Raw genomic sequence first — 20,391 nt, 5'->3', positions numbered from 1 at the left:
TTCATTAAAACCAACATCTGAGCCCACCTTTACTGACTGGCTCTGCTTCTTGTCACCCCTGCAACAGGTGACTGAATGTGTAATGGAAGGGGTGACCAAAATCCCAGAATGGAGCAAAGATAGAAGTGCAGACGAACCCCAAAGGCTGTGGTGCAATGGCTTCCCAGCCTTCTGGGCATGGAGCCAGGAAAACTAGCCAAGGAGGATCACACCCCAGGCAAGGGGTTCCTCCCATGGCTCAGAGCTGGTATCCTTGATTCCTCTATCACCATCCCCTCGCTCCCAGGCTTCCCTGTTGGCAACTGGACTATCCCTATCCCTAACCCTGGTGGTTTGAAGAAGTGTAGCACTGGGGCTGTGGTGTCCCTCTGTCTGATGATGGGGATGATGATGATGATGGTGATGATGATGATGGAGTCATGAGTCCCCCACCATGTGGATATGCCTCTACTGGACATCTGTGTGGTCTAGCCTGATGGTAGCTCTGCTGCTGTGGCTCAAAGGCAACAATATACTATAAAATTTAAAATTTTGCTCCTCTAAAGCCTTTCAACCGGAAAGGCTTAACAAAACAAGAAATTCAATCTTTTTCTTCTTTGTGCAAAACCCACTTTACTTCACCTGAGTACTGCAATGGTCTCCATGCACAAAGGAAATTGCTGTTGATACAATTCCTTTTGGCTTTTTACTGTGTTTACTGGTCTCCCTCTGTCTGAATGTTGACTTCCATTTAGTAACAGCATTTCTTTCACTTCAAGAGGAATACATAGGTATAGCACAGGTTTAATGCAGGCTGTATCAAAGAAACACTGAAGTGAAAGATTGTCTGAGGTACTGAGATAGGAGGATGAACAAAACGACTGAAAAGGTCTTCCTGTGTCAGACATCTATGATTTTAAATACTGAACGATCAAGACAAAGGCATTTCCTGGTGATTAATGATGGGCTGGGTGTAGTCATGTCTGGGCCTTAACCCTGGCCTCCTGTATATCCCTAGGAAATGCCCTGTGGCTTAGTTCTTTCTGCTGTTTTAAGCTACACTTGGCTTATGATTGATTGTCGTCTTTAAAAGTACCTTAATATTTGTGGCTATTTTGGTGACTGCTCTAGACAGCTTTGTTCCTCTCTCCTGGGTCTGGGTGTTATTCTTAAACCCACAGTCCTAAACTAATATAAACATGTCTGAATAGCAGAGAACCGTGAGTTTGGGCATGTGTAGGGCAGTTTGAAGCAGGTGTGATATAAAACACACAGCAACCTGCAGGTTGTTTGATATCAGTCGTGGTTGTAGAGATGATGTCCAGGAGCTGGGCAGGGACTGGTGCTTTCCATCTTTGCTAGAATTTGATGTGCTGTTGAGAATGATGGCAAATGAGATGAATTGACAACCTAGTGATGATCACTGACAGTGTAAAGGTGCTTTTGGCAGCACTGCTCTCTTAAGGAGGCTGGGTGGGGATCAGGGAGCAGAGCTTGTTTAACATTGCTTTTAGAGCTCCTTTGAACTTGCATTATTAATCCTAACCCCATTCCCAACATGCTGGCTTCCTAAAAATCCCAGGAAATCAGTGCAACTCCAAATGTACAGAGTCACAACCAAATTAAAAAAGCTGGATGTGCAAAATGTTGCATATTCATTCTCAAAAGCTCTCAGCAGCTCATTACCTTGGCATTGCCTTGTGCAGTATTTATAGTGAATTCTAATGAATGCAGAAAAGAACTGACTTGCTTGAGATAAGCAAAGCAAACAGCCACCACTTTTCCAGTCACTGCAAACCTGGGGCTGCTCTGGCAGCCTGTTCCCACCATCACAACTGGCTCATCAGGAGGGATAGCTGAGAGGGATGAGTTTTCCAAACTGCACCAAATTTACTTGAGGTTTCACATCAGACAACTGAATTTCAACTTTTTGAAGTGGGGGTTGAAGCATTGGCTGACAGGTCTCTCAGATTCACCAGGCAATCACTATTTCATAGAATCATAGAATGGGTTTGCTTGGAAGGGACCCCATAAATCAACTAGTTCCAACTCCCAGGAGTTTCCAGGAAATATGTAGCATTTTGAGCTTCTGGCTCTCCTTAAATTAAGTTAATGATTTGGAGATGCTTTAGGAAGCAGATATGATCAAATAAGATGCAACTTAATATAGCTGTAGCTGTTATAGTGTAAGAACATGGCCCAAACACTGTTTGTAGGCAGATGAATGGTGGATTTTATTAGATATACCTGGGGAAATAGGCAACCTGAAGACAGACATGAGCCCAAGAGCTCTCCTCCCTTTTTCTAGCTCTGCTTGTTGATCTAATAAAATACATTACTTCCACAAACCTCGTCTTGCCTACAATTAAATGAAATCCTCCCAGAATCATACTGTGTGACAGATCTTTTAATTCATTTCAGACCTGCTGCAGCTCCATCCAGTCCCTCTGCTTCGCCGTGGGAGCAGCAGCGTTTTGTGCCACTGCAAAGCCCCTTCCTTCTCCTTTTGTAGTAACTGCAAAGATTTAATAGCAACACATTAATGAGGGTTTGTGTGGCTGTGGAGTGAGGGGAAACTTATCTTTTGAACGTGTGAATTGTGGAGTGTGTGGGTTAACAAAGTGAGAAAGAGCAAAGGTATGTTCAGAGCTGCTGTCGATGGAGTTAATGGCAATCACAGATGATCAGCCTGACCTTTCCATCTCTAATTCCATACACTGCACTGCCCTTTGGGCTGGGTGGTGAAGAGGAAAATAAAATAGGCTAGAAAAGCTTTCTAAGCTCAAAACTAGGATAAAAATGCCGCATTTTGAGGCCATGGGCAAAAAATGTCACCTGTGCTTTTTTAGAAAAAGCAGTCAGTAAAAAAAGTATGAAATAAAATTAGAAAATCAAGTAGTAACTTCCTGATTGTGAAAATTGAAGTTATTTTCTTATAATTTTAATAATGTCTTCCTTTTAATAATTATCCTTTATCCCAGATGGAACTTCACTATATTTTTTATTGATGGCTATATCTTTAAAATGGGTGGTTAGACCAACAAAACCAGACAATCAGTATGACTGACTTTTAAACCAAAAAGTTTCTAAAACAGTGCAGGGTTTTCCATCCCACCCCCTGCCCCTGGTGAAGCCCATCCTGCATTGCCTGCCCCACCCAGGGGTAACACAGACTACCAGAATTTGCCTTGTGCTGCCTGGGAGTGATCCCACCTGATCCACTGAGCTGGAATAGAGGGAAAAAATACAGGATTGCAGTTTTTAGCACCATGAATCATACTTGTCTTTTGTAGCCAGGCTCTTTAGGCCAACTGCTGGCTATAGGATTCATACTTAAATATAAAAACAGGGCTCCTGAAGCAATTAATGCTTGGAAGTACCTGCAGGATAAGGCCTGGGAATCCCAGTGTTGATCCAGATGGGCCACACTCTAGAATGTCTTCCTTATCTGTCTGTAGGGTCTGAGAGTTTAAAAGTGAAACATCTATCAAAATCTCATTACTTTGGAGAGGATGGGAACTCATGCATTATAAACCTTAATTTATTTTTTATATCATAAATCATGGTGCCATATCTAAGGCATAAATTTTTGCAAAACAAACTGCTGAAGCATTTGGAAGGAGTTGAATAAACACTCCCAGCAGTGCTCTGGAGCAGTGCCAGAGGGAGCAGGCAGGTGTGGGGGGTGAGGATGGCAGAGAGATGCTGGTGGCACAGTGCTTTGGGAACTCCTACTCTTGTTGTTTTTGCAATAGGATGCTCGTATTTACTCAGAGAAGGTTAATGCTATCAGTTTCTGGGAATACAGGCACTCCCCAGTGACTGAAAGAGAATATTCCTGGATCCCCCAAAGACCATAATTTCACTCCCAAGTGTCTGCTAGCAGAAAGACATGCCTGTCTGCCTTCAGTTTAATATCATCACAAAGGGCTGATTTATTAAATGGTGTCAAACCTTCTCGGCAGCCTTCGAGCTCGCGCTCTGTAGGGTTTGCTTGGTGGTGTAGGAGGCTGAAACGGGTATCAGTGTACAAGGCAGTATTTTAAGTTGAGCAGCACTAAGCTGCCTGATCCTGCAAATCTAGGATCATGTAGCTTGTTTCAGAGATTCATCGTGCCAAGTTTTGTGTGTCATTTAAGGAGAAGTCTTCCCCATAGAGAGAAAATGCATTTGAGAGTGAGAGTGATGAGCCCCTGAACCCTTGTTAGATAATGCCCTTACCTCCTGGGACAGGGCCCAGAGGATTTATTCAGTCCTATCATTTGTGGGATGTGAGACATCCTAAAGCACAAGAAGGACAGAAAAATGAAAAACTTTATCAGAAGGATTTGACAAGTAAAATAAAATTTAAAACAGCCACAAAACTTGGGATGAGAACAAGGGTAGGGGTCAAAACTGAATTCATGACAACTTTAGCAGATATATGGGTAATGAAGGACTGCTTCTGTAGTATTTTATTCTGTATTATTTTGTTTTTATTGTTATATTTCTATATTATTTCTGCCCCATTTACACTGTTTGTCTACAATTGGACTCCTCGACTACAGTCAGAATAGTGCTGATTCCAGAGATAAGACACACAAAGTGAAGGTGATACAGGCAGGCAATTATAAAAACATCTTTGTTTCCTGGGGTGGACAGCCTTCCCATGAAGGTCACTCTGACAATGTTCCAGGATGTACTTGTGGAGCTGGTGGCTGGTGCAACAAGGGGCCAAGCAGTGTAATCAGAGCTGACATCTGGGTGCTCGCTGTCAGGACTTCAGGAAACTTGTTTTGCTCTGAGATAGACCTGCTCTCACTGGGCAATGGGAAAAGCCTATGTGACTGTTAAAACAAGAGTGGAAAAAATATGGATCTGGAATATGCATTGCTTTATCCTGCCAAGCCAAGTGTTTATTGTGGAGGCCAGACACATCTGTCCTTCTCCAGCAGATATGGTGTTTCTCGGATTAAAAAGGCTGACTGTAGTGGAACAGTGGAAGAAATTGCTTCAGAAGGCTGACTTATTGGAGTCCTATATCACATGGACCCTGTCAGAAAAATATTAGCCACAATAAAAGCTGACACTTGGGAAGATGAAAGCAATATTGCTTGATATTGTGATTACCTTTATAGCAATGTGCTGAAGGTGAGCAGTGGGGAATTGAGTCCTTTCTTCATTTGACCTGGGTGGTCACTATGATTACTTCAGGGAATTTTTTTTGTTTTATGTAATAAAACATCTGTAATAAAATATTTTTTTAAAAATTCCTTTTGGAGACATGGATTGCAGGCAGCTATTTGGGTCAAAGGGTTCAGTTTTTGCCAGGCTCCAGATGGAGATGAGAGGAGGACAGGGGCAAGAAGTGACTCTGAATCCATCTTCACTGTACAGGCAACGAGAACAGCATCAATTTACTGAGCTGCACCTGATCCAAAGTTTGGCAAGAGGGAGATTGATGCAGGCATTATTCCCTGTGTGGGGTATTTCTGAGAGTGCTGCTTGTGAATGTGGGTCTGTTCTGAAAGCTGCAGCAAGTGTGAATAACAACACTCATTACACTATCTGCATTTTCATGCCCTTGCAGATTTACTGGAAGATCTTGGAAAACTGCAGTGTTGGTGGAACAATTTAGTTATATCAAGGAAAAGGATTTTTTTTCTGAAAACTTGACAGAAGAAATAGGATTTACCTCCTGGAGGTGCACAAGTTTCTTTTGGTTGAAGGAGGCTGCAGGATATTTGCAGCTATTGAATGTTCACTGAATACTCTGCTCTGGATGGAGGTTTTTCAGTTAAAATCAAAATATGTTAACATTTGGCCTTTCCCTATGATTTTGGTTTGGACTCAGAAGATATTCTCATATGTTACTATAATTTTTTTTCCAGAAAAGCAGATACCTTCTCTGTTCCTCTACAAAAGCTTTATGCCACAATAATTTAAGATTTCCTCCAGGTCAGAATATTTCTGCATGTAAAACTCTTTGAAGGTTTAAATAGATTGTAACTGAGTTTTAACATGTATTAGCACGTGTCAGGTACAGCAGTTATTAAGGGTAGTGGAGACAAGGCACATTCCATCTCTCCAGAGACTGACTTGCAGGTGTCCAGACCACTACAGACCATGAGCAGGCAAAGCCAGTAAAAAAACCACCACCCTTTGTTACAGCAAGCATTAAAAACTTCTTTTGCCACCCATTTCAGCAATAGGTCAGCTGAGGAATAAGCTCTAGTTGCTCTTACAAAATCATGTCCCAGGATTATTACTGGGAAAATTACCTTTTTATTCCTTTTAATGTAAATCTTTTCTGTATCTCTCTCTCTCTCTCAGGTTCTGCATCCACACAGAACATATTTTAAAATTATATTAAACCATACGTTTACATTAAAGCATGATGTGCATTAGTTAAATATGAATTTCTGGATTCTGTCCTGTTCCTGTCCTCTTTATGAGCTGAATACATCTGCATCCATACAATTCATAACAGAGAAATAATTTTATTTATTTATTTTTTTTCAGATCCTTTAATTCCTTTCATTCATATATCAATATATCATATATATGTGATATACAAAAGGAAATACTCAGGTTTGAGCAAAGCCAGCTGACTCCCTGCCCTTCTCTTCCCAGGGCACAGCCTCTGTCCTGCAGCGCAGGTCTGACAACGAGGAATACATTGAAGTTGGAAGACTTGGTCCATCAGATTATTTTGGTAAGAAAATTCAGCTAAGCGTGGTTCAGAAAGACAGACACGTCTGGGTCAAGTAATTATTGTCTTAATTAGTGTTCCACTCTTACATGCGAGAGGTTATGTGCAGGTCAGCCGCTGCTCTCAGCGATGCTCAGAGGTTTCAGGGAAGTTGAATCCATTCCTTGGTTTACACCAGTGTAGCTGACAGGAGACAGATCCAGAATCAGCAAAACAGTCTGAAAGCATTTGTTTTCAAAGGCATTTTACACACATGCATTATGCATGTGTAATGCATTTGTACTGTCACCAGAATTATGTAAAGTGTCTATCAAGAGGTATATAAAGGGAGATGTTCTACAAGCAGAGCAATGGGATGGTGGAATATGCACCCTCTGAAGGAGAGGAGGGCATGTGGCAGTGTGTTGTCTCTGTTTCCAGGTGAGATAGCCTTGCTGCTCAACCGGCCCCGGGCAGCCACGGTGGTGGCACGTGGACCCCTCAAGTGTGTGAAGCTGGACCGGCCCCGCTTCGAACGAGTGCTCGGCCCCTGCTCCGAGATCCTCAAGAGAAACATTCAGAGATACAACAGCTTCATTTCGCTCACCGTCTAAATGATTCCTCTGGAAAGCTGCCTTCGTGTGACCTTGTGCACTTAAAATTTGCTCTGTGCAGCTCCATAGCTTTATGAAGAAAAAAAAAAGAAGTATGCATTTTATGTGTATTTTTTTCTGTTTATGTCATCTAGTGGATGTCAGCTCAAATCTCACATAAAATGGAAGTGGAAGGATAACTGTTTGGGGTAAGACTAGCTTTAGGGAAGACTGGGGCTCTTTTGGGCTCTTGGCTTGCAGACAAGATTTTTACCTATTGTTGGTTCATATTGCTTGAAACTGTGGGTTCAACTATTTAAAATACGTATGAATTTCTGGTTTTTTATTATCTTTAAAGCTGGTCTTATTCACCTTTTGTCAAGGTTCTTTGATCAAGTGATGTGAAAGGTGTCCCTGCCCATGGCAGGGGGTTGGAAGTTGATGGCCTTTCAGGTCCCTTCCAACCCAAACCAGTCTGTGATTCCATGATATCTCTCTGCCTGTCACTTCTAAAAGACTTTTCACTGGTTATGGACTGGGGGGTTCTGAAATCCCGTGGAATGAGTGGCAGTCTCATTGATGAGAAGCAGTTTCAGGGGGAAGGTTGGAGGAAGGTTTTGATCATTCCAGCAAGCCAGGGAAAAGTAAAGCTTTTGAGTGATTTTGTTTGTGGCTTAGATATAGGGGCCATATTCCTCCATGTCACAAACCCTTTTGGGTCTGCTTTGTAGGATATGCTCAGGCAAACAGCCTGCACCAGTCTTCTGGGTGAAGAGGTCAAGGGACAATGTTTTGTAAGAATTCAAATGGAGCCTTTAGGACCTAAGTTAGGTGTCCTCAGCCTTTTTTAAATGAGGATTTACATTAAAGTCCTTAGAAGTCAAATGGGGGCTTCTCTGCTGAATTAAGTTGGTTTCAAAACTCAGCAGAATGTCCTCAGCCACTTCTCTGAACATTATATGAAATACTGAAGAGATGGTGCCAGGTGCACTTCAGGGACAAATACAGCAGCTTGTTTTTAATAAGATCCACTTAATTAAATTCAACTGCCTTTCTACTAGTATATGACTAAATTTTAGAATTTTTTTAAATTTTCTGAAAGCCAAATGAGTGCTTCAAAATGCTGCTTCTCCTCCAAAAGTCAGGTATTATGTAACAAAGAGCACCAGGATCCTGGAGCCCAGGTCCCTCCAGGGGCCTCACAGCCTTGCTGGCAGTCACTGCTACCCTGCCCAGACATGGGGCTCCTCCTGAATGGAGCTTTTTTCAGATCTCTCAGGGTTAGGGATCTGCACAGCCCTCAAGGATGGGATCATTTGGATTATGATTTGCAAAGCTTTATCTTGCAGGTAACCTAGTTGTTACACATGCATCAAAGCTCTGCATCTCAGCCACCCTTAACAGCACTGCCTGCCCTTCAGTTGGGCCAAAACTCCATTTCTTCTTTACAATAACATTCTTCTGAGTAAATACAAACTTTCTGTACCTTTGACATGCCAAAGGTTAAGCAGTGAAATATGGTAGCAATCTCCCTTTTGAAACTAGAGGTGTAGCTGGCTAAATGGCTAAAATGACTCCTACTGACACACAATTGCTTTCTTCTTTGGAATTAACAAATGCTAATTGGACACTTTCCTATTGACTCCCACCAAGGGCCCAGTATTCCAGTAGCTGCCCACAGTGGTTCTCACAGAGCTAAAAAGCTTCTCAGCTTCACGTTCTTCTCATCACTTAAAGGTGCTTAATTTATTTTAGCATAATTTCAGTGGTCCTGTTAGTGTATATTCGTTGCTGCTATTTATTATGATTATGTTATGCTTCTTGCATGTGTTATTAAATATGACCATTCAGTTTCCAACCTTGCAATTTATATCATGTGCATTTATGTAGGCAGACCCCCATTCTATATATATAGGTCAATGTATATGCATTTGATTATTTGCTGCACTGTTTTTGTATTCTCTTGTGCAATTTTAAAAAGAAATATTTTTTAAATGTTACCAGTCACTCAAGTATGTTCTTTTACCTGTTGCATTTCTGTTGTGTTGGTAAAAAAAGTTGTGAGCGTTTCACATAATATGCAGGACACATCTCTTGTCAAATACCAAGCATTAGCCTCACTGTTTAGAAGTTACTCGAGCACACAGACACACTGCAGATTCTTTGCTTTAAACCTTTACAGCTCATGGAAAATACGTTTGAATTATGGTTCTGTTATAAGCAATCTCAAGAGAAATGTAACTGTCTAACACCAGGATTCCTGTGCTTTAAGTGGAACAAAATGATATTCAGTGACATTTTGAAGATAATTGTAATATTTGCAGTGGATGATGGGACAGGATTATGGTATGAATAAAATTCTTCTACGTTATAAGCGGCCATTGTGGGTTTATTGCTAATGGAAGTCTGTGTGAGTAGATGTCATGTTCCAGTTAAAATCTGCATATCATCAAAGCTTTGAGCTCTACTGAAAATAATCAGATGCAAAGGGACAAAAAATAGACCACGATTCCCAGTGCTATATATAGTAATGGAAACCAAACTGGTTTTGTGGAGGATTAGCATGAAGGAAAAAAAATCATCTGTTTAAATGTAACCATATATGTCTATATAAAGAAATAGGGGTCCAAGGTGTCTCTGGGATCTTCCTGCTGTTGTCCAGGTGCTGGCTGTGGAACCCTCAGGATGATGCTGAGCCTGTTGTCCAGCCAGGGGGTACACCTGGGGAAAAACAGGCTCTTTCCTTCTCAAATGCCAGTGCTGCTCCTTTTTCCACAATATCACAAGCAAAGCCCATGGTCCCAGCCACACCAGGGATCTGTCCCAGTCGTTCAAGTTTTGGCCACACATGGATTTTTAGAAGTGTGGCTGCTCTGGGACTGAAGCACAGCCCCACTTCTGGCACCAGGGATGCACTGTGCTGCTGCCATGGCTTGTATTCATGCCATGGGCTGGCCAGGAGCTACTCTGAGGACAATCTTCTCAGAGAAGGCAGAGCCTCCAAAGGAACCACCTGTACCTCAAGTATGTAGGTTTGAGCATGGGTTGAAAAACTGGTAAGAGTGGCTTCTGGGTGATGAGGTGCTCCATGTGCTGTTAGCACCACCCCACCTAACAGAGGTCTGGGTGGCCACTGCAGTAGGTGTGTTATGGTCCAAGCTTGGCTCCAGAGCTGGAGCTGTCACCCCAGAGCAGAGGGCAGGGCCAGTGGCTCACTCCTTGCAGCTTCTCTGTGGTGGCCCCCGCACAGAAATCTTGGGCGGCTCCCGACATCCAAGGGCTGTCCAGTTTTCCGTTTTTGGAGCGTGTTATTTTTCCCCCCTTCGCTATGATTCAGGAGGGAAGGACTGGTCTTTCCAGAGAATTACTCACATTATGCAGTAATCAAAAGTGACCACTCTCTCTGAGGTCCTTCCAGAAGGACATTACCAGCCCACGCTCCCCAGAAAAGAGCATCTCACCACTCCTCATTGCATTCCTTTTTTGGTTGGTTTTAATTGTGTCACAGCCATTTCAGGACTCCTGAGACAAAAGAAAAATCTTTTTTTTTTAATAGAAACTAATTGCACCTCAGGATTTTACAAGGCCATGTGGCTGACCAGGTTTTGGTGTGTGTATCACATTACTCTGGCTGGCTCAGGCATTCCCACTGCTTTGTGGCACTAAAGCGCTGCTAAAATGGTGTGGAAGTCGTTGAGTCACATGAACACTGTGAATCCTTCCTTGATCATCAAGCAAACAGGGTCTGACACCCTGTTACCTGTTCAGGTGCTGGTGGGAAACAAGAGCTGCTGGAGAACCAAGTAACCCCAGCTGGGTTATTGGCTCCTGGGCTGTTTCCCTTGCAGTCAGTGGTCTTTGGAAGTGGAGTTGTCACCCAAAGGGTGACATTTCTCCTGCTGTGAAAGTTGCACAAGGTGTGTACATCCCATTCAGTTTTAAGTCTTAAATGGTGCATAAATCCTTTCACTGTCCTATTTATGGGAGAATTGTTTGTTCTTTGTGCCCACTTAGGTAGGGCAAAGAGGATATTATCCCATGCAGCAGCAGCACCATGATGACCTCCTCAAGGTGACTGAGAACCAACCAGCTTAAAGTCTCACAGCTGATATTCCAAAGACCAGTTCATTATGTAGAGACTAAATTATCCCCTCTTACATTGCCAGGCATGTTTTTTTAACTTCTTTCCAATGATTTGGCAACTCTGACTGGAGCTTCAAGTGCACACAACTGCTCAGAAACTCATAAGAGCATTTCCAGCCAGTCACTTCTGTAGGTCCCTCTTCCCTCTGGAGAAAGAGAGCATATTTGGATACGAGCATATGTGTAGCCTTGAAAATCTAATGTTACGGGAATACATTGGCTTGGATGCTCCTCCTCCTCCAGGGATTTCTTTGTGGTTCTTTGCTGCTCTGCAGAGTTGTATCTGGGATGCAGCACTCTCACAACAAGCTGGCCTTTTCTCTCAAAACACTGCCTGGCCGAAGGAGCTGGCATCTGCAGCCATCTGGTATTTTTCTGAAGGCTGAGGATGTTTTTTGTGCTTGATCAGGCTCCAATACCAGAGTGATTCTTCTGATGTCTAAAAATCTGGATTGAGTTTTTAGAAAAGAGGCTGCACTTTGCTGGGCAAGGAAAGCAAAGCATGAGCGTCTCCTTGGGCTGCTCTGACTCCTATCTGATGTACAAGGATAACTTTTCCCTTCTGAGTGTTTCAGCCCCTCCCCAGCTGTGCTTTAATTCTTGTTTTCAAGTCATTCTCTGCACAAGTACCACAGAGAGCCTCCACAGCCCAGACCAGCTGCAGCATACTTCCCATGCTCTTGTGCTTCAGCAATTTGAAGTGTGCAGGGTTCCCTTTAAAAAGTCGTGAGATCTTATGGAGGAAAGAAATAATCGTTTTACCCAAGAAGACTGCTCCTATTCCAGTATAAGCTGCCTCCAAACGTGGAACAGTGGCGTGCCATGTTGCTGCATGGGCCAGCAGTGCTGAATGAATTGGCAGATGCTGTACTGCTGTGTGATCTCTGGGAGCTGGGCTGTGAGAACGCTGCTCCTCTGCTCACAGCTTTGGTTCAAAGCATAGAGAGTTGTTTTGTCAAAAAAGTGACCCCCACCCAAGCCCTGATGGGATAATTGGAGCTTTGTGCTGTCAAGACTCACTGGGTGCATTCACCTTACCCTCGGTGGGTGCTGACAGCCTCCACTCTGCCCAGAGCTGGCAGTTGGAAATAGGATGTATAGACTGATGATGAGGTAGGGAATTTCTCACCACTGCCTGCTGTTACTGGCTCTCTGGATGTTCATACCGCTGGCTCCAGGGAAATCAAGCCTTTCTGGGAAGTGGCTACTCCTTATCCTCTTTATACAGAAAATGTATTGTTATTATTTGAAAGCACTTTTGTATTGCCCTTAGACTACAAGCATGGCGATTGTTCCATTAGAAGACATCATGGTGCATAGCAGTGAAATACGACGTACAGTACCATGCAGTATGTATTTTCCAGATAAACTGGGAAAACAGTGAAATGAATCTGCAAAGTGGGGGTACAATAGCTGCTTTGCATTCCTCCACATGTGTGGAATTCATGTGCACTACAGAGTGACTCTGTTTCGCTCCCATGTGCTTACGATGATCGGATGATCCGTTGTATTTTCTATCCGGTTTCATTTTCTCCGCTGTGTTTGTGGGCCAAGCACAAAGTCGCAGCGGCTTCAGATTGAACGTGGCAATGAATTAGTGCTGGCTAAACCCTCCCACCATTTATTTCCACTGTGGCAGTGAGAGGGACCAGACTCAGCAGCTGAAAAACACAAGAGATTGTTTCTCCTCATCAACCAAGGGCAGCTCAAGCCGCTTGCCAGATAGAAGGAGTTGGCTGGGCTTGCATACTCTGGGTTGTTTGATTGAGACTTCCTAGCCCTGAGGTACTTCTCCTCCACACCTCACCCTGCCTGGGGAGCTGAGGTGCCCTGGGAGTGCAGAGCAGGGAGATGTGTCACTGTTCACAGTTTATCTTGCGTAAGGGTGACTCTGGAAATTGCTGCCGCAAGGGAATCTGCATCTCTTCAGTGCCAGCTCCTGCAGGGATGGAAAATCCCTGTCTTGGCCCTGCCTGGAGGAAGGAGTTATGCCCCTGTGCATGGTTCATATGGCTCTTGGCGAGACAGAAGGTGTCTGAGACAGCAACAGAGCTGCTCCCCAGCCTGGAAAGCCTGTAGGTCACTGCTAACGGCCACCACAAGCACCATGAGCTCTGCTCCATGGGCCAGATTCCCATGAGATGGCAGGATGGTTCATATCCTTGACACATATCCAGTAAAGCATCACACCCTCTTCCACTGCCTATGTCTGGCTCTTATCCCAGGATCTAGCTTTTAAAGAATAACATGATCAGCAAAGAGGGCTTTTTAAACCTTGGGTTTGCAGGGAGCAGGAGAAGGTACCAAAATGGGCAGAGGAACATGAGAACCAGCCCAACAAAAGCGCCCTTGTGCAGGCGGAGAGATGCAGCAGAACCTGTGTCCGGATGAAAGCTGCCCTATCAAAATAGCCATAAACAAACCCGCCTCCTCTGCTACAGAAAAGCTGTTGTGCCAGGAGCATATTAAATTGTATATGCTTTTTCTCAAGGCAAAAGAATTGCAGCAGTGATGGCAGCTGTGTGTGCTGGAGCTGAGCCACCGTATTCAACTCGTGAAGGCCTTGCTGAGGACGGGGTGGGGGAAGGACTGTGGATGAATGTATTATTCAGAGGAACCCACACTGAAATGATCTACCGGCATTGGGGATGTGTGAAAGGGGAGAGAAATGACTGCCCTGACACCAAAGGCTGATGTGTTTGCCAGAGGGCAGCAGAGGTGATGGGCCAGGTCCCCTCTCAGACTGGGAGCCACAGTCCTATCAGTGTTGTTGTTTATGGGGGACACAAGGTGTGTTTTGCCTTGCCCAGGTTTCCCTGGGGAGGTTCCAGGTCTCGACCTGCAGATGCAGAGCTGGGCTGCAGCCACTGCTCAAGCCTGGATGAAGGAGCATGTTGCAGGCAGGTGCCCAACCTTCCCAGTGCAAGGGGGCAGGAGATGGGATTTAAACCAGTGGTGAACAGGGAACCACAGGAAACCCCATCCACCACCTGGCTGGTCTCTGGTGTGGTGGCCTCACACCCACAGCATGATTTCTTTCATCCCCCTTTTCTCCTAGCACTGCTGTTCCCTGCCTGGCTCCTGCTTATACACTTATACTCCTGCTTATATATATATAGAGACAGGATGCAGAGAGCTCAGGATTCACCCATGCTGCAGCTGTTGCCTTGTATCCATGAGGCTACCTCTGTGTAAGTATCCTCACACCTGGAACAAGGACTTGGAGAGATCCTCCAACCTCTGAATATTGGTGAAAGCTACAGAAAGGGATTTCATCACTATTCATATCATCTCTGCCATGTGTTTGCTGAGTGTCCCAGACAAACTTGTTGCTTGGTTGGTTGGAGGAAGATATCTGCCAAGGCTTTGCCCTTCACTCACTTGGCTATTAGAGGTCCAAGCCTGGACCTTACAGCCCAGAGGAGAGACACCTGTGCCGTGGATGCCCACATCACCCAGAGACCTTCTGTGAAGTACAGTGAGTATCTAAAATATTTTTTCACCCTGAGCTGCAACTCCCCTGTGAACAAAGGTGAGTCGGGAGTAAAGGATATGGGATGCTTTCCTTATTAACCCAGGAGCATGTTAGGTAAAGGCACCTCCTGTAGATCTCCTTAGGAGGGAGTGAAATAAAACAGAATAAATTCAGAAAGGATGACTTCTGTGCAGACACCGTGCAGGTGCCTCATCAAAGATCAGTTTATCCCCAGGCGATACAGTTCAAAAGCTGCAGCAAGGAAATGGGATAGAAGAGCCTGACACTCATCTCAGCTTAAATTCAGTCATTGCAGCTGTCCTGTTCTCTAAGGCAGAAGGGGAAATTTATGGCTCTCCTGCAATGTGAGCAATGCTGTGAGCACCCACAAGGTAAATGCCCTTTTGTGCCTGAATCCCTTCCCTATCTGAAGTCACTGCATAGACAGGGCTAACATGATTCAGTGAAAGAAAACCCATTTCAGTTGCTTTTTAAGAAGATTACAGCAGATTAGCTGACTAATCTATATGGAATCCTCTCTAACAATTTCAAACTGTAAACAAATCTGGCCACTATTGCATTGCACATAAATATTTACTGTGGATTATATGAAGATTAACTTCAAATGATATTTGCAACAAAGGTTTTATTTTGTGACTTGCTACCTGTAGTAATGTAAAACCTTTGCAAAGAAATATGCCTCCCACAAAGTGTAAATTTGAGAGCTGTCAGCTGTGCTATAGCATCTACCAGAGCATGTACACAAGCAGAAACTGATCACAGTATTGATGACAGATGAAGGAGGGAAGGGAATAATAAAAGCTACTGATGCCAAATAAAAATACCTGGGCTTATCATAACATGGAAGTAATGTCCTCCCTAGAAGATGTGACTTGGTGTTAGTAGTTGACACCTCACTGCTACTCACAGTTGGTTTTCCAGCTGCAGAAAAGAGATGAGCAAGGTTTGCAAGCAAAGGGGGTTTGAGGGATGTTGTTTGGCATCCCAGGACATCACCCTCCTTGGGTGGTCAGTGTGGGTAGACCTGGCCATGGTGGCTGGTGAGAAATGAGGCAGCCTTTGTGATGAAGCTGTTCCTCTTCCTGAGTATCTGGGGCTCTCATTGTATCTCCAGCCACATGGAGAAACCTCAGAGCCACCAGACCAATGCTGCAGAGCTACTGCTCACCCATTGAGGTCCCTACAATCACAGTGATTCCTGGTGTGAACAAGGAGGCTGCCCAGAGCACCTTTTCCTTCCAAAAAAAAAACAGGCCAGAGGCCACTGCTGAGGAACCACAGGCAAAAGCCAAAGCAGAACTGTGTTTGGCAGCACATCATGCTCTGAATGGGGTGTTCCAGGGGCAGCCAGCACCAGCCCCTCTGGGGCTGTTCAGGCTGACTGGCTCTGGTACTGCTGCTCCTTGCACAGCACTTAGTTGGGACATGGGGAATGTTGTGTCTACCAGGCCACTGAAGGAATGCTCAGTTTACAAGAAAATAGCTTTTTAGGAAGCCAGAAGAAGTTAAACAGCCTCCCCAGATGGAAGATCGTCCCTTTCCACCCTTTGTATAATTAGGGCAGCTTCATACTCCTGTAAAGAGATGATCTGTTTAATATAAGAGGTTTCCAAAGTCTTAGCAAATGAGTATCTGAGAACTGGCTTCTGATGTGGTTTATGTTCTTTTTGATAGATTTAGGTTATGGGAATGTTGGTTACAGAGGCAGTGAGTGATTCATGCTGAAACCATCCGGGTGCTGTCTGATCCATGCTGTCCACCCGAAGGTAAAGGGAGGCTGCAGCCTGTGCTGTTAATGCCTGCAGTTAGAGCTGTTCAGTGTAAGTTATAATTGCAGAAAAACTACTGCAGCAGAGAAGAAGAAAGGTTTGTGTTTTGCAGAGAGAGGTAATCCTCCCCAGAGCAACATTTCCATAGTGAGCTGGGGTCTGACAGCGATGCCTCAGGACCTCAAAGTGCTCCGTGTAAGGAGTTGTACTGGCACCTTAGGAAAAGCAGGTCTCCCTGGAGACTCTCTGGCTGTTTCTTGTCAAGCACAAAGCAACACAGACTGGAGCTGATTGCTCTGTGCTACTGCCCACCTTGGAGGGGTCTTGGAAAACATCATTTCCCCCCGTCTGTTGGTTTGTCTCAGCAGTACTTGCAGGATCAAGCCCTTGAGCAGATGGGGAAAGAAGCAGCGGGAGAAATAGCATTCTCCTCTACATTATTTTCCTACAGTCAAGCATTTGTAAATCCTGGCTCCATCTGAAGAACATCAAAGAAAGTAAAGGGGCAGACGGTGGGCTCTTAAAAACCTCAAAGGGCAGCTGCCCTACAACCCAAATGTGCTCCCTGGAGCTCATGTCCCATCATGGACCCTCTTTACCTGGCTGGGGCTGGGCTTTGCTGCCCAGGCTGCCAGCTGAAAAACCACTCCCAGAAGAATCTCAGTGCCACAACAGGAGACCAGGCACTGAGCATGAAAAATGGGATGGACAAAGAGAGGGGGTGCCCTGTTGGGCAGTAATGAAAAGGTCACTGCCATCCAGCTGCCTTGCAGCACATCTCTGTGCTGCCTCCTGTCACAAAGGTATGAATGATGAGAGGCAGGGATACTCCTCATCTTAATTCATGGATTCCCATTGCACTTGTGTAACTTCTCCAGGACTTGTGTGAGAGCAGGGCGAGGCCACAAGCCAAGAGCTTTGCAGCATCACATACCTTTGTTGTCACGTAATAAGCAGAAGATTTGAGGATACTAGTTTTGTTTGCAAGCTTTCCCCCTCTATTGCTCATGTTTCAGCTGTACATAAATCCAGAAGAAAAGTTTGAATCATTTTTATGTCAGATTTGTAGGTGAATTATGGGGGCTCCTTGACGACTTTTACTGTGTAATGTAAGATATTTTTAGAGTCCCTAGAGCAGTAGATTGTGGTGGCATCAGGAAAGGCCTGGCAATGGGGTAGAAGTCTGTGAGCAGTGGAGCAGCAGCTCCAGCCCACTGAGCCCTTTGGGTGATGCTGGACAGCCTGGAGTGGCTCCATAAGGGTCTGTGTGTCCCTCCCAGCCCCACCTCTGTTTTCATAGAGTCATAGACACACAAGGATCACTGAGTCCAACTCCTGACCCCACACAAAACAACCCAAAAATTCCACGCTGTGCTCTGGAGCGTGCTCCAAACACTTGAACTGTGTCAGGCTTGGTGCTGTGACCACTTTCCTGGGGTGCCTGTCCCAGGATCCAGCCACCCTCTGGGTGAAGAACCTTCTCCTCACATCCACCCTAAACCTCCCTGACACAGCTCTGTGCCGCTTCGCAGTGTTTTGGTGGCCGTGTGCCTTCAGGGTTAGCTCACACACCCCAACCCACTGCAGATGCTTCCCCCTCTGCCTGGGAGGGAGGAGAGCTGAGGAGGGACAGGTATCTGCTGTTTCAGGCTGGTGGCCTTGGCTGAAGGCCGGAGCTCAGGATAGCTGGGCACGGAGCAGGCCTCTCTGGCCTGGCGGAACGCCGGCCAAGGAGCAGCGCCGGCAGCTCCTGCCCGAGATAAGGCAGCGTGCTTTCAGGATTTATTGCCTTTATCCCCATGTACTGCCAGCCTGAATGTTTCAATTATCTTTTCCTGCAGTGGCATTTCCCTAACAAGCAGCGTTATTTTGTTGCTGCTGTTTCAGCCAGGACAGACGGGGCCTTGTTTTCCAAACATGACACACATGCATTGAAAAGCAAGCGGGCCATGGCAAAGCATATTTGGTCTGCCTTGGTGGTTTGAAAGGTTATTATCTGACCCTGCGCTCATCACCTCAGCCCAATAAATCTAGCAAAGGGGCCATTCTTAGCCCTTTAGAAATGCATCCTGTTTCCTCTGCAGTGGACTCATAATTTAATTGCTGACCCTACCCAGTAATTCCACTAATTCATTCACTCTGAGTTTCTTAGAAGTTTATCCACTCCCCGGTTTGACTCTCTTGAGGAAAATTCAGCCTTGGGGCAACTTCACCCACAGCTGGGATTAACATAGGCACCAACTTTAGCCCATGGATCCTCCTTTTTGGTTGAGACAGCATCTCAAATTGCATATTGGCATCAGATGGCTGTTTTTGAGATCTCACATAGCTCCAAGTCCTCCTCTCTGATGCTGCATGTGCTGATAATGAGCTGTGTTAGCTAATCCCCCATCAGGATTCATAATGTCAGAGAAATTCTGACATTCATAATGGGTAGAAAAAAAATGTTCATCACAGTTCGTTCTGCAGCACAAAAGGTCGTTCTGGCTGAATAGTTTGTCAGAAAATATCCATTTGGTGTGAAAGTTTTTCAGAGAAAATTGTGATTTTTCTCCTCTGTGACAATCCGAATATTTCTGTTTTCAATAGCTACCAACTGTCCCCTGCACCAAAGTGTAAGGTGAGAAGCAAACACAAAAGACCACTTTCTCCAAAAGTGCTCATGAAAAGTGTTTCCAGCAGCTCTTCTTGTGGCCCTGACCTGTCTATTACCTGCTGAAGTCCCTCCAGACAGTCTCTAGACCAGCACAGCACCCTCATGTCTTCAGCTTGCACAGGCAGCACAAAGATTTCCATAGGGCACAACCAGAGTGGTGTTAACTGGGGGAGGATTATCTGTATCTGGATTCCACACAGCAATGTACAAAATTAGATTGTTAAAGGGAAGAAAAGCAGGAATATAAACTGATGAGAGCTTGCCTTATGCTGCTGCCAAATATGATCCTTTTGCATTAGGAGATTAACTTTAAAAAGTTCTGGCCTCTGCTTTTTAATCCATTTTACATCCCACCCATCATTACAGGCAAGGCTGTTGGCAGACCTGGAGGTGTGTCTGAAGCGATGGGACCAGTGAATGTCCTCAGAAGGGGATGTGTGTCATGTGAGGTCCTGGAAAAACTCCATCACCTTTCCACTGAGCAGGGTGTGATGGAGACAGGGTGCTGGGATGAGAGCTGATGGATCTGAGCTCTGATTTCAGCCCAGGCAGCAGGTGCAGAAGGAAAAATAGTCAGTACAAGGTAGGAGGCTGCTGCACCACCATGCCCAGAAAGGAATGTTTGATGTGCTTCAGCCTGAGCAAAGCCACAGGCTGCCCATCAGCCAGGATATGTGGGAGCATCCCAGTGGAGCCCGGGAGAGATCTGTCTGTCCACTGAGCAGCACCCCCTGAGCACAGCCCTGAAACAGCCTCTGGCAGCCAATATGCTTCGTTTTACCAACACAAAAACACTCGCAACCTCAGTTCCCAGGAGGCAATGATTAAAGGAATGTCTTTTGGCCAAAGGGTGGAAATGGATCAAATCTGCACATTTGCCAGGTCTGCTGGGTGCTGGGCAGGTGAGGGGAGGGAGGGCTCTCTGTGGAACAGGGTTCGCCTGGAGCTGCTGCTAAACTCATTTTTTAACACAGCATTTTCGATTATTTCCTATCCACTTGATACACCACCGAAATAGATCCAGTTCTCCCCTGTTTTAGCCTCTGCTAAAACCCTCAGACCACATCTTCTCCTATAACAAAAAG

At 45.0% G+C, this 20,391-nt stretch overlaps 1 protein-coding gene across 2 annotated transcripts in view; it reads left to right on the top strand.

Moving 5' to 3' along the window:
* PRKAR1B (protein kinase cAMP-dependent type I regulatory subunit beta) overlaps nt 1-9,616 on the top strand; it is a 91,625-nt gene extending 82,009 nt beyond the window's left edge. For both annotated transcript variants that reach the window (XM_014252757.2, XM_005522980.2), the window contains exons 10-11: nt 6,592-6,673; nt 7,091-9,616. In XM_014252757.2, coding sequence (XP_014108232.1) covers nt 6,592-6,673; nt 7,091-7,263 — 255 coding nt within the window. In that variant the 3' untranslated portion in view covers nt 7,264-9,616. The remainder of the gene's footprint in view (nt 1-6,591; nt 6,674-7,090) is intronic.
* Nucleotides 9,617-20,391: the final 10,775 nt, after the last annotated feature.

This window comes from Pseudopodoces humilis, chromosome 18 (genome assembly GCF_049639895.1).
Source record: "Pseudopodoces humilis isolate 2021_Gansu_Grassland_sample_001 chromosome 18, ASM4963989v1, whole genome shotgun sequence".
Taxonomy (NCBI): Eukaryota; Metazoa; Chordata; class Aves; order Passeriformes; family Paridae; genus Pseudopodoces; species Pseudopodoces humilis.
This window is presented reverse-complemented; position numbering and strand designations above follow the sequence as displayed.